The 13,014-nt window shown below is 46.3% G+C and overlaps 1 protein-coding gene across 1 annotated transcript in view; it reads left to right on the forward strand.

The window, feature by feature from the left end:
- PPP1R1B (protein phosphatase 1 regulatory inhibitor subunit 1B) overlaps positions 1-13,014 on the forward strand; it is a 50,537-nt gene that overhangs the window by 25,516 nt on the left and 12,007 nt on the right. The window contains exon 5 of the mRNA XM_081886533.1: positions 11,096-11,269. Coding sequence (XP_081742659.1) covers positions 11,096-11,269 — 174 coding nt within the window. The remainder of the gene's footprint in view (positions 1-11,095; positions 11,270-13,014) is intronic.

The following is a 13,014-nucleotide window of genomic DNA, read 5'->3' on the forward strand; positions in this document are numbered from 1 at the left end:
CCATAGAAGACAGCTCCTAGTGGCTGAGGTCCCTTCAGCTCCCCCAATAAAATATTTGAGGGGGTCACCCCCCCATGTTGATGAGCAATGCTATTCAAATGGTGTGCCTGAACTGCGTCTTGTGATCAGTTATGCTGGGTGGGGCTTACCAGCCCCCCCTAATATTTTATTCAAGTTGGTGGCCCTGTTATGAAATATACTTCTCTCCATTTCTCCTTAAGCCATGCAGCTTCTAAATGCTCCAGCCAGAAACATATAAAAATTTAGTTTTTTTCCAAAAGGTCACATTTTAAGGGCAATCTGTTCCAAGCAAGGCCCAACTTGGAAGTGGAAGAGGATTAAATGACCTGCTCCCCTGCCAGTCTCTCAGTGGCTGTACGGAGGACAGTCCTCTGTTTGAAGGATTCGCAGAGGCTGTCCTTTCAAAGTCCATTTTAAAGATAAGGGGCCTTGAATTCGCTAGCATCTGAGCAGCAGCCCGAGCAGGTACACAGGCCACCTGGCCTCAGTTTCCCCACCATAGTGAGATGGCTCAGTTGGTTAGAGCATGATGCTGACAAGCCCAAGGTTGCAGGTTTGATCCCTGAATGGAACAGCTGCATATTTCTGCATTGCTGGGGGGCTGGACTAGACAATCCTCAGGGTCCCTTCCAACTCTTTGATTCCATGATGTTTTCTCTTTCTCTGTAAACAGAGTAATTATTTCTTCAATTGCATTTATGCACAAAAATCAACACATGCCAGTTTTATGCAAGTCTCTCTCTTTCTTTGTGTGTGATGCATTCCCACTTTTTAAGCAACGCGTGAGCAGCTTCTTCCGGCAAACAAATATATAGATATGAAAATGTTGGGAACTCGGAACTGTATGCGATTAACGACATGCAAAATCTGAGCCAGAGAGTCCTCGATTTGAGATTAATTCATAACGCTGGCCTGGATCCCTTTAAGTGGGTGCTTTGTTTCAAATGCCTTAAGTCAGATATACCCCAAACACTATCAGGTTCCTTTGGGGTAGGTGTTGGTATCAAGAAGAGGCCACTGATAATTAACGGCAAATTACCATGATCAGGTTTGTCCTCTACAAAAGATGAGCCTCCAAGTGCCCCTATTTTCCAGGGACAGTCCTGGATTTTCAGAAGCCACCATGGTTTCTGATTTGATCCTAGAATGTCCCACTTTTCCTTAGGACGTCCCTATTTTCATCAAAGAAATGTTGGCTGATATTCATATTGAACATACCAGGAAGAAGTTTATAATCAGTGTGATGCCCTCCCACAGTAGATGCAAAAGTAAATGACCCTTCTTGGTCATCAATGATACTTCCATTACATATTTGTTTTCAACTGTAGGCTGAATTAAGCAGAAGCTTTCCTGGCCTATTAATTACCTAGCCCCCTTGGTGATTTCCTCAAGGAAATATCCACGTTGAAATCACTGCATAAAGTTTCCCTCACTAGAGCATATTCTGGCATTGTTTAATAACCTCCCACCCAAGTAGGGATCTGAAGGCTGAAGGTAAAACTCAAGTTTTACTTGAGTAATCCTTGGCTCCCTTGGGAAGGAAATACAGTAAACACAGGCCTTCCATTTTGAGTGGGAGATCCAAAGAACTCTGGTTTGCAGCTACATTTAACAGCGACGCAATGAAATCAGAGTCTGTTGAAACTAACATCAAGGTCTCTGCTGAGGAAGGCCTCTCTTTGCTACTGCCTTCCAAAATATAACATTGACAGAAACAGCTGACGAGGATCACAGATGCTGGTTTCTTGAAAGCGCAATACCTGGAATTTCTGGAAGTATTCCAAACACTTCTTATTACCTACTTTACACAGAGAAAGACACACACACACACACACACACACACACACACATTAAGCATCAGTTTGTCACTGCAGTTCCTTCCAAGCTCTGGGAGCCAGACTCAATTTAAATTATGTTTAAACTCACTGTCGGTCACGTTAGGAAAACATGTTATTGGCGTCACAGTTAAGCCAAGTGTTGGTCCCTGAGCATACATTAACATCACAGTCTCCTGGGCCATTTATCCCTGGCATGCTAATATTGTGCACACAAATGCCAATGGCCCAGTTCATATGTGATTCTGAGCACACGGAACACCATACAGGTAAGGTTTTTCTAAAACATGCCCCACATTGTACTTAAATTGAGCCTTGAACCTCCAACACGTTGTACTTCTGACTGCTCATTCCCCAGTGCTGCTGAAATCTATGCAGCAGGAGGTTGACATTGACTTCTTACCACCGACGTTTAGTTCTCATTGTGTCAACTTTCAACAGACAGTCCTTACTCATCCCTTCACAAAAGCAAGCCCTTTCTTTTTCGCTTTGACACATCACCTGGTAGAAATGAAAGGCAGCCGGTCGAAGCACGGATGTGCGCACACACGCAGAGCTTTCGATCCAGTCGTTTGCATTTTCCAGTTTTAGCGCTAAGGTCAGCAGCAAGAACAGCCACTCTCCCCCACCCCCTGAGTGACAAGTGGCGCTAACTTCCCAAACGGAGGTTGGAAGCGCCAAGGCAGTTGGAGGCCAACGTGTTTGACAACAAAGCCCTATTTAAAGACCTTCCCTTGTGCTGCATTCCTCTTCCCACAATCTGCTGTTTGTGTCATGAGCGCTGCCAATAATCGGCAGCATTTCCTGTAGAACACTGCCTGGAGAGGAGGGCTTCCCAGGAGAAAGGGAATGGCCGCAGCAGGATTCTCGACTCTCTCCAAGGCTCAAGGCCACTTTTGGGTGGTGATGGGGAGGGGATGGAAGGAAGAAATTGTAAAGAAGGCTGTGCCAGGAATTCTGGAGAAAGGCGGATTAAAGTGGGAAATGATGCAAAGAGGAACAACTGAAATGAACATAGGAATAGGGGGAGAGTTTTACCTATATAGAAATTAGCAGAGTACATGTAAAGGTAAAGGTACCCCTGCCCGAAGGCCAGTCGTGTCCGACTCTAGGGTTGTGCGCCCATCTCGCTTAAGAGGCCGGGGGCCAGCGCTGTCTGGAGACACTTCCGGGTCACGTGGCCAGCGTGACGAAGCTGCTCTGGCGAGCCGGCACCAGTGCAGCACACGGAAACACCGTTACCTTCCCACTATAAAGCGGTACCTATTTATCTACTTGCACTTTTAGGGGTGCTTTCGAACTGCTAGGTGGGCAGGAGCTGGAACAGAAGACGGGAGCTCACCCCGCCGCGGGGATTCGAACCGCCGACCATACAATCGGCAAGCCCTAGGCACTGAGGATTTACCCACAGCGCTACCCGCGTCCCCCAGCAGTGTACATTAGAGTGCTCTAAAAATATGTAAGACAATTGCTATATTATTAGCTAAGATTATGATTGTGGGTGCCACCGGACTGTCACTAATTTGCAGGGAGGATTCAAGAGTGTGATACAACGTTAGGTTTGCACAATTGAAGTGGATGAAAGAGCTCTGGACCCCCTTCAAACATCCTTTGTATTGTGGATTCATGGAGATTTCTGCTCATGACAGTATCGGGGTAGTTGTACACCAACCCACTTTCAGTATAGTTTGTGCCTGCAGATGTTTTGGGTGAAAAAATGCCTTTTGCTCCACTTGGGACGTCTCCAGTAGCTTTCTGCTGAAATCCCACAACTTTTTTTTTTAAAAAAAAATAAATGTTCCGGGGGTGAGGGATGGGGAGAGGGAATGTCCTCCTTTCATTGCACTATAGCACAGAAGTGCCCTTCCAGACCACAATAATCCAGGAATGCTATGGTGGCATTGCGTAGCAACTAAAAAAGCTGAATGATGTGTGGCCAGTACTTTATAAATCCACCACCATTGCAGTATTATTGCATCCAGGACATGTGGCAAAATACTGTACATATGCAAAAGCAAATCCACTAAAAAAAAGAGGTTTTTTTGCCATGTAGAAACATGACAAGGAAATGCATTGAAAGGTGTGGTTTGAAACAGTGACTAACAGGAAAACTTATAAAGACCCCGCAAGCAAATCCGAATGAATGCTTGTTGTCATCCAGTCACCCTAAGAACAGATTAGATCAAATGTTCAACAAAGACTGGCAAATGCCCGCATAGCTCAGTTGGGTAGAGCATGAGGCTCGTCATCTCAGGGTCGTGGGTTCAAACCCCGATAGGGGCAAATGATCCCTGCATTGCAGGAGATTGGTCCAAATGATCCTCATGGTCCTTTCAACTCTATGATAAATTCTGTGGAAGCAAATTGGGATGAATGCCAGACATTGTACATGCCTTTAAACTGGGACAGGAAGCTGCAGCCCTCGGAGGGGTCTGGATGTGGCCCTTCAGGCCTCTCTGGGAATTCTCTCCAGAAAGAGAAGCTCACTTTGGTTTGAGCCAGTGCAGTTTTTAGATAGGTGCCTGGGTCGTGTCATGGGTCAAAGGTGAACTCCCATCTCACAGGCAGTGGCTCCATCGGCCGTGGATGGCTGGTGCCGCAAACCTGACTGGTGTTAGGCGAAGGAGTAAATAGACTGGGCTGATAGATGAAGCCAGAATTGGGGGGCTGGGGGCTGGAGATGAGCAGTGTTTGGAGTGCACATGCCCCCGGTACTGGAAATGCGCTGCCTGTCAGAAGAATGTGAGAAACGGCTTGCCAGAATGGTGTGTGTGTGTGTGTGTGTGTGTGTTTCACATCCTTCCTGTTCTCCGACAGGGAATGCTCACTGCCAGTTGCTCGCCCCCCACAAAGTGCTGCACTCATCCATTTCCCGTCAGCCTTTGCTCTCATCATCACTCCCCCGCACCTATTGTTCGCACCTGTCTTTCTCTAATTCTCTTCTTCTTCTCCCCCCTCCCCAAGCTATTTGATCTTCTGAGGGGGAGTTGGCACATTGCCTTCCCACACATACCTAAAGCTTTTACATTGTTTCGTGGCTGCTGCTTTTAAAGGGGCTCTTATCTCTCCTTCCTCCCAGGGAGAACTGGGGTGCGGGTAGGGGGGAATCTTGAGGCCGCGGTGGAAGTAATGAGCTGTAGTCTTGCACACAGCCACGCTTGTCCGCTCTCCCTTGATTTGGCAGGGGTGGAAAAGACATAACGATGATGAGATAAAATGCGAGGTGGTGGGGAGCTGGAGAGCTCACCTGCTTTTTCCCTGAAAAAGTGGTGTCTAGGAACCATACATAGTCACCTAGCAGTACTGCTCCCTAATCCCTTTTTTTAATAGTTAAAAGTAGCTGTGGAAGCCTGAATTAGATTGGAAGAACTGCTTAACCCTTTGCATTCCAGCCATTTCCCCCACTAACCCCCCTTTCCTCCCCATGGTTGCTTTCCTATTCATGTGGTGGGAAGGGGAAATGATATAGGCACCTGTCTTCCCCCGCCCCATGGGCACAGGTGGACATGTCTGCAGATTAGCTCAGTTGGTAGAGCATGAGACTCTTCATCCCAGAGCCATGGGTTTGAGCCCCACGTTGGGGGGAAACAGATTCCTGCATTGCAGGGGGTTGGACTAGATGACCCTCAGGGTCCCTTCCAACTCTACAGTGCTACGATTCCATGAAAAGCAAAAGGCGACCAATGCATAAAAAGAAAGGATTAAGCACCTCCCCTGCCCTGCTACTCTGTAGATCAGTGGTGGCCAAACTTGGCCCTCCAGCTGTTTTGGGACTACAACTCCCATCATCCCTAGCTAACAGGACCAGTGGTCAGGGATGTAGTCCCAAAACAGCTGGAGGGTCAAGTCTGGCCATCACTGCCATAGATCAAACATGCTGCCAACCTCCCAAAGTATCGTATAGCCATATAGCATCTTGCTTCTCCTTACTAGCATTCCTCAAGCTGTTGCTGACAGGACCCAGGTCCCTGGCTGGCTCTTCCTGCTGTGTTTACATCCCTGTCTTCCTTTGAGGTGTGGCATATATTATTCTTCCCATCTAAGCAGCTTACAGGGCAAATACCCGGATGGTTGCCAGAATTGGGGCAGGCCCACCTGCCTCCCCAGGGCATGAGTGACAGCATTCTAAGTGGAATTTATGTCTTTGTGTGCATGGTACTCTGAGGAAAGGACATGTTCACATTACTGCTTCCTCCGCACCCAGCGCTTTTAATTTTTGAATCCGCATTCACTCAGCATTAGCCACAATCTGTATCAATCCTGCAGTTTTTAGTGGGATAGGAGAGAGCTGAAAAGAAATTCACATCTGGCAACTAACACACCCCTTTGGTTTCAGATAGCACATGGGTAGACAAGTCTAAAACAAATTTTCATGCCCCTCCATCAGCTATGGTGGCTCAGTTACCAGAAGTAATTTGTTTAGCATTACCTCTAGAAGTGCATACTCGATTCTCACCAAACTAAGCCTCTGAATGTATATTTTGCTCTAGGAGGCTTAAGGATACTTTTAGGCAAACTAAGATTCTCCATACTTTATTTTAAGGCTTTGGGGGCAATTGCAGAAAAGGACAAGGCCCCTGCACCTTCCATAGCTGTGCAGAAGGTGGGATTTCAGCCAGACAAGCAGACGCTGGTGAAGTTCCCTCTTCTGCAAAACTGTTCCCTGTCTCATCTGGACACTCTGCTTTGCATGGGTATCTTTTCGAGCTCGTGTTGCCCTGGCTTCTATCTAGTCTTGGTCACCCCTGTCCTCAATAGCACAGTCATGTGGGGGAACACCCTTTCTGCAGATTTTGCAAAAGTCTGCTGTCAATGGAGGGAAGTGGCCTTGTAATCTTAGCTCCATGCGCCCTTTGTCCCTGGCTAATGCAAACACAAGTAACTCTTAAGTCCTCCCTACAATGCACAAATCTGGGATGTCGACATGAGCCTTAAGCTTACGTTCTGACCCACAAGCAAGCTGCAGTTTCCCCTTCACAGAGCTACAGTTCCCAGCACCCTTTACACTTCCCAGAATTATTTGGGGGTACTTGTACCTTAAATGGGCTTTAAATGATGGTGTGGATCTGCCCTACAGCCCTTCTTCTCCTGCCTGCCCCAGATAAACAGGTTTTTAAAACAAAAAGAACCCCTCCCTGCCCCAGCAACCTCCATCAGGATGGCAGGTGGATTTCCACACTTTTAGGGTAAATAAACTACTTGGCTAAACACAACCCTGTCCCTTTCAATCGAAGGATTTGGTTTTCAGATTTATACATTTCACTCATGAACATGAACATGAAATTTATTACTGTCAGAGACCAGCTTGAGAAACACAAAGGGAACTGCAATCCCAAAAGCAAAACAAACATTTAAAACAATGGATTTTATGTTTAAAGGTGTGATAGGCATATAAACACATAAAAAGTTTAAAATAGACTACCTTAGAGAAATGACCCAAAGTCGCCTGTGGATCTGACATTGGGAATTTTCTTAACAAACTAGATTGAATCGGGGGAGGGTCTGCACGTACAGATCTGTGCACAGAATCTGGCGACAATCCGGGTCGTCTTGTGGTCTTTGCCTAACAAGATCAAATTTTTGCTTTACCGGAGGTCAGCAAGCCTCACTAGCGGGGGGGTCAATGGTTTCTCTACATGCCTCATCATTAAAGGGACATCTAAAAAATATGTGTTCGGGGCTTCCTATATCCTCCAAAGGACAGGCGCAAATTCTCTGGTCATAAAGGATCCTTCCAAAACCAGCGAGGGCAGAGCCGAGCTTCTGGCAAGTGTAAATGCCCCTCTTGGATTTTTGGATACAAGAAAAAAGAGATATGCTGCTGGTGCAGCTATATATCTCCCGATTTCTACAATTTTGTAGTCGGGGCACCTTAAGCAGTCCTGTTGTCTCTCGGTGTCTATAATTCTTTGCCTAACCATTGCTTTTGCTTGGCCCAAGCCCGGTCTTAGAAGGGCTTGAGCAGTCGAAGGATTGCTGAGAAGCGATATGATAGCCACCTTCAAATATCTCAAGGGTGGTCACATGGAAGCTGGAGCAAGCTGGGGGGGAATGAACTAATTCTTATGCCCCACAAATAACCCAGAGATGCATTTTAAATAAAAGGACACATGCTACTCATGTAAAAACACGCTGATTCCCAGACCGTCTGTGGGCCAGATTGAGAAGGCGATTGGGCTGCATCCGGCCCATGGGCCTTAGGTTGCCTACCCCTGGTCTAAAGTACCGTATGTTTGACCTTTGGTAAACAAACAGCAGGGCTTGTGTAAGGGAACGCAAAGGAAGGTGTGTCTGAAGAGGAAAAAGTTGACACTACCAAATAAAGAGCCTTTTCTGAACAAGGAAAAGATTCATTCTCTCTCTCTCTCTCTCTCTCTCTCTCTCTCTCTCTCTCTCTCTCTCTCTCTCTCCCTCTCCCTTGTGGCTATTTTTCTTCCCCAAACAAGGCGAATCACATTCCTCACTGAGGACTAGGTCCCTGCCAAGTTTATTGAACAAGGAAACCATTTTTCCCCCTTTGTGCAAACTTTTCTATAGAACTTTAAGCCAGTTCAGGTGGTGTGGGGAAATTCCCGCCCTACCCTGCGTGCCTCTACTTTCTCAAAGAACTAATCTCTTCTTTTTCTAAATAAATGCACATCGATGTTCTTTTGATCCCATCAAAACCGAAGTTTCGTCTGTCAAATGTTAAGGTGCTCTTATTGTGGGCAGTGTTTCAAATTATCGCCTTCAGAGATTCTGTGATTGAAAAAGGGATAAGGCAAAAAAAAAAAAAAACCAACAACCTTGCTGATCGGACTTTTCAGCTGCCATGGAATGTTTAGGGACATTCTGATTGCTGAGGATGAAGGTGCCAGATATAGAATTATTTATAACACTGTGGTATCTCTGAGAAAACTGTAAGGTCGTTTCGGCCTGGGGGGTGGGGAGAGACGTTGCAGTGCCCTGGGTCAGGGAACAGTGAATGTTTCTGGCAGCAGGGGGAGAGTAGGAGGAGAGACTGGGTTATTAATGAGATTATCTCTGCTTTGGGGTTTGTCAGTTTTAACAGACCTGTAGATGTGGAGACTGCAGAAGTGGTTTCTCTTGATCCTCCCCCCGCTCTGTCCCTTTACCCCATGCTCTGCTCCCCTCCAGCCAGATGAAGCAAACAAGCTGCTTCTGTGGCCCCCAAAAAGCTGGAGGGAAGGTGGGGCAACAGGTTTCGGTAGAGAGTGGGGAGGAATGGAGCAACATGGCCACAGCTTCTTGTGCAGTTCTGGATTTGCCAAAGAAACAGGCATGATATTAGGCTTGTGCAACCTAGGACCCCACAGTCCTGGATTTACAGAAGCCGTACCAGTTTTTGATTTGATGCTGGAATGTCCCGCTTTTCCTTAGGACATCCCTATTTTCATCAGAGAAATGTTGGAGGGTATGGAGTTATGCAACCCCCTTTAGAATACATCTGAAGGCAGCCCTCTATAGGAAAGTAGTTTTTTAATGTTTAATGTTTTATTATGTTTTAATATATGTTGGGAGCCGCCCAGAGTGGCTGGGGCAACCCAGTCAGATGGGTGATGTATAGATGATATTATTATTATTATTATTATTATTATTATTATTATTATTATTATTATTGAATAGGATGTCCCTATTTTCATCAGGGGACACAGGTGGCGCTGTGGGTTAAAGCCTCAGCGCCTAGGACTTGCTGATCGAAAGGTCGGTGGTTCGAATCCCTGCTGCGGGGTGCGCTCCCGCTGCTCGGTCCCAGCGCCTGCCAACCTAGCAGTTCGAAAGCACCTCCGGGTGCAAGTAGATAAATAGGGACCGCTTACCAGCGGGAAGGTAAACGGCGTTTCCATGTGCAGCTCTGGCTCGCCAGAGCAGCGATGTCACACTGGCCATGTGACCCGGAAGTGTCTCCGGACAGCGCTGGCCCCTGGCCTCTTAAGTGAGATGGGCGCACAACCCCAGAGTCTGTCAAGACTGGCCCGTACGGGCAGGGGTACCTTTACCTTTTATTTTCATCAGAGAAATTCTGGAGGGTATAAGCATGTCAGGGAGAAGGCTAGCTAGAACCTTCACCATGACATGAAGTGACATTAATAATAATAATAATAATAATAATAATAATAATAATAATAATAATAATAATAATAATTCACTCCCATGGACCTCTCCACCTGTACTCCGAAGGTTCACCATCTCATTGACTCCAAGGCAGATGGTTCTGTGAGGTCAGCCAGGTGATATGTATTAGATTTCATACATTTATTTTGACCCACTGGCCTTTTTAAAAAATGTTAATTGTTAATAAATTCTGGCGATTCATGCAAAGTTTCTGCAGACATTTTACTTCCTACTAGGGTGGGAACTTAACACATTGTGTTGTTTTGTTTTGTTTTGTTTTTAAAAAGGAAATTCAGCACCAAGAAGAGAACAAGCACATGGATTTGCACATGCTAATACATATATAAAATATACCTTCAATAGAAAATACATCTCACTGGGGTGGGAGAGACTGTGGTTAGGTACCTGCGGTGAGCCTGCTCAGTCTGTTTTTTTCAGGTGCTCACTATTGATAGGCTATTTCAAGGTACAGTGGTACCTCAGGTTAAGAACTTAATTCGTTCTGGAGGTCAGTTCTTAACTTGAAACTGTTCTTAACCTGAGGTACCACTTTAGCTAATGGGCCTCCCGCTGCTGCCGTGCCGCCACCGTGCAATTTCTGTTCTCATCCTGCAGCAAAGTTCTTAACCCGAGGTACTATTTCTGGGTTAGCGGAGTCTGTAACCTGAAACATCTGTAACCTGAAGCATCTGTAACCCGAGTTACCACTGTATCCTTAAAGTGATAGCAGGAGAAGGTTGCTTTGAGTGGATGGAAATCTTCCAGAGTTGCTAAACACAACAGGAGACCTGAGAGGCAAAGGGAGAGGAATAAAAAAACATGCAGGGTTTGGAATCTGGATGGGCTGAGTCTTGCCAGAGGAGGTGGTAAGGATCAAGAGGAAGGAAAGATGATAATTGAGGACTAGGGGAAAGAGGTTGATGTGCCCAGAGGATCTCCCTTAGCTGCAGTTGTGAGTCTAATGTGATGCTGCTTCTAAGCAGGAGTCAGGAGCAAGACAGCAGTAACTCACAAGGTGTCAGCGAAGTTAAATTCATTATTCGAGGTTCTCCAGTTCCAAACTCCCATTTCTCTTTGAGCGCTCCTAAGCAAATCTCACCTGCCGAATTTTTGATCCCTTACAGCTGTGCAGCGCCTAGCGCAAAGCCATTTGGAATCCAACAGTTCCTGGATGGATGACGACTACCCTGAGGATGTTGAGGAGGACGAGGAAGATGAAGACGAGGAGGAGGAAGAGGAAGAAGCTCAGGATTCAGATGACACCGTGAGGGAGATGCCCGGCCTTTGCAAGCCTGGGGGTAAGCAATGACAATAGCAAGTAGACACACGAGAGGCGGGGGAGGGAGACTGTGGTGCCAGCAGGGGGCAGCAGAGAATACCCACCTTGCGATTGGCATGGCTGGGCCTGGCAGCTTCTAGGTAGCTCCTACAGCGGATGAGTCACATGTCAATTTGTTCTGAAGCCATTGTGTTGGTTTATTAAAGTTATTACCTGCGCAGCACCATCTGAACACCGTTGTTGCATTTGCCCTTTTTGGTCAGTATAGTATGAATGGATAGGGAAGGGAAGAGAAAGGAGAAAGGAATAATAAAACACATTACACTGTAGGAGCCCACACCAAAACCAGGGGGGAGTATTTTCTGGGAATTGCAGAAAATTGTTTTGCGCTGCCTTGAGTCTAAGCACCATAGCAAAGGAAAGGAAAGTTTAATCATTCATCCGAAACCACAACAGAGAAAAGGATATGCCTAGATTATGTTCCATAGGAAATGTAAATATATATAAACAGCCCTTCAGACTGAAGGCTGTTCCGAAACATCCTGTTTCGAGCCACATGCTTCTGGGAAGCCCGCAAGTGGAGTATGGCAGGGCCAGCTTAATAACAAATCATTTTCCAAGCCTAAAATAGGTGACTACTTCCCCACTCGCTGCCTGCACTGCTACTGGCAACAGGAAGCAGCCCAGCTTTCAACTGCAACAAACACGGAAGTCAGTGCTGCTGGGATACAGAGAGGGATGAGCTGTCCACTCCAGCTTCCATGTTTTCCTCGTCTCTTCTCTTCTCTCTTCTCTCTTCTCTCTTCTCTCTTCTCTCTTCTCTCTTCTCTTCTCTTCTCTTCTCTTCTCTTCTCTCTAGCAAACTTCGTGCCTTCGTGGTTGCAGCAGGAGAGCCCACTCCACAAAACTAAAGGGAGAATCTGCTGGAAGCTCAAATTTATGTTGCTCCATCTTCCTAGAATTCAGTCTTGCTCCTACTGTCTATTTTGTAATTCAAGTCTAGATCTTAACTGCCAAGCCTTATGGCTGCAAATGTGGACCCATGCCCTATGACTTCGCCTCCTGCCTGCTCCTTGCCAAGCATTTCCCAGTTTGTTAAAAAGCTAAATTTTGCATGTAGAATTAAATAGGCAAAGATAACCAGCACAGACCTGAAAATATACATTGTCTCCAATACATCTGAGGTTAGTCATCGCAGTCCCCCTGCAACTGGGGGAATGAATTAGCCATGACTCACTTGGGTTCCGCTGCTCAGCCATGACTCACCTGGATCAAGGCCATCATCTGCAAAGTGAATTTGAAATTCATCATTTGGGTTTCTTCAACCCAAAACTTGGCTTTTTGTGGAACTGAGAGCTGCATGCATGCTGCTTGCCTCTTCTAAATCCTGCCCTCGAGTCTTTCTTCATGAAATGCATACTTCTTCCATTCATTGCCAAATTGTTTAGCGCTTGCCTTCACTGTTGGTTGCTCTTAAAAGGATAGGATATATTCCTAGGGGGCAGGTCTAGTAGCCATGACAAGCCAAATGGAACCTCCACAATTCAAAGCAGTACAGTGGTACTTCTGGTTAAGTACTTAATTCGTTCTGGAGGTCCGTTCTTAACCTGAAACTGTTCTTAACCTGAAGCACCACTTTAGCTAATGGGGCCTCCTGCTGCCGCTGCAATTTCTGTTCTCATCCTGAAGCAAAGTTCTTAACCCGAGGTACTATTTCTGGGTTAGCGGAGTCTGTAACCTGAAGCGTATGTAACCCGAGTTACC

The sequence above is a fragment of the Podarcis melisellensis genome (genome assembly GCF_964234715.1).
Source record: "Podarcis melisellensis genome assembly, chromosome: 13".
NCBI lineage: Eukaryota > Metazoa > Chordata > Lepidosauria > Squamata > Lacertidae > Podarcis > Podarcis melisellensis.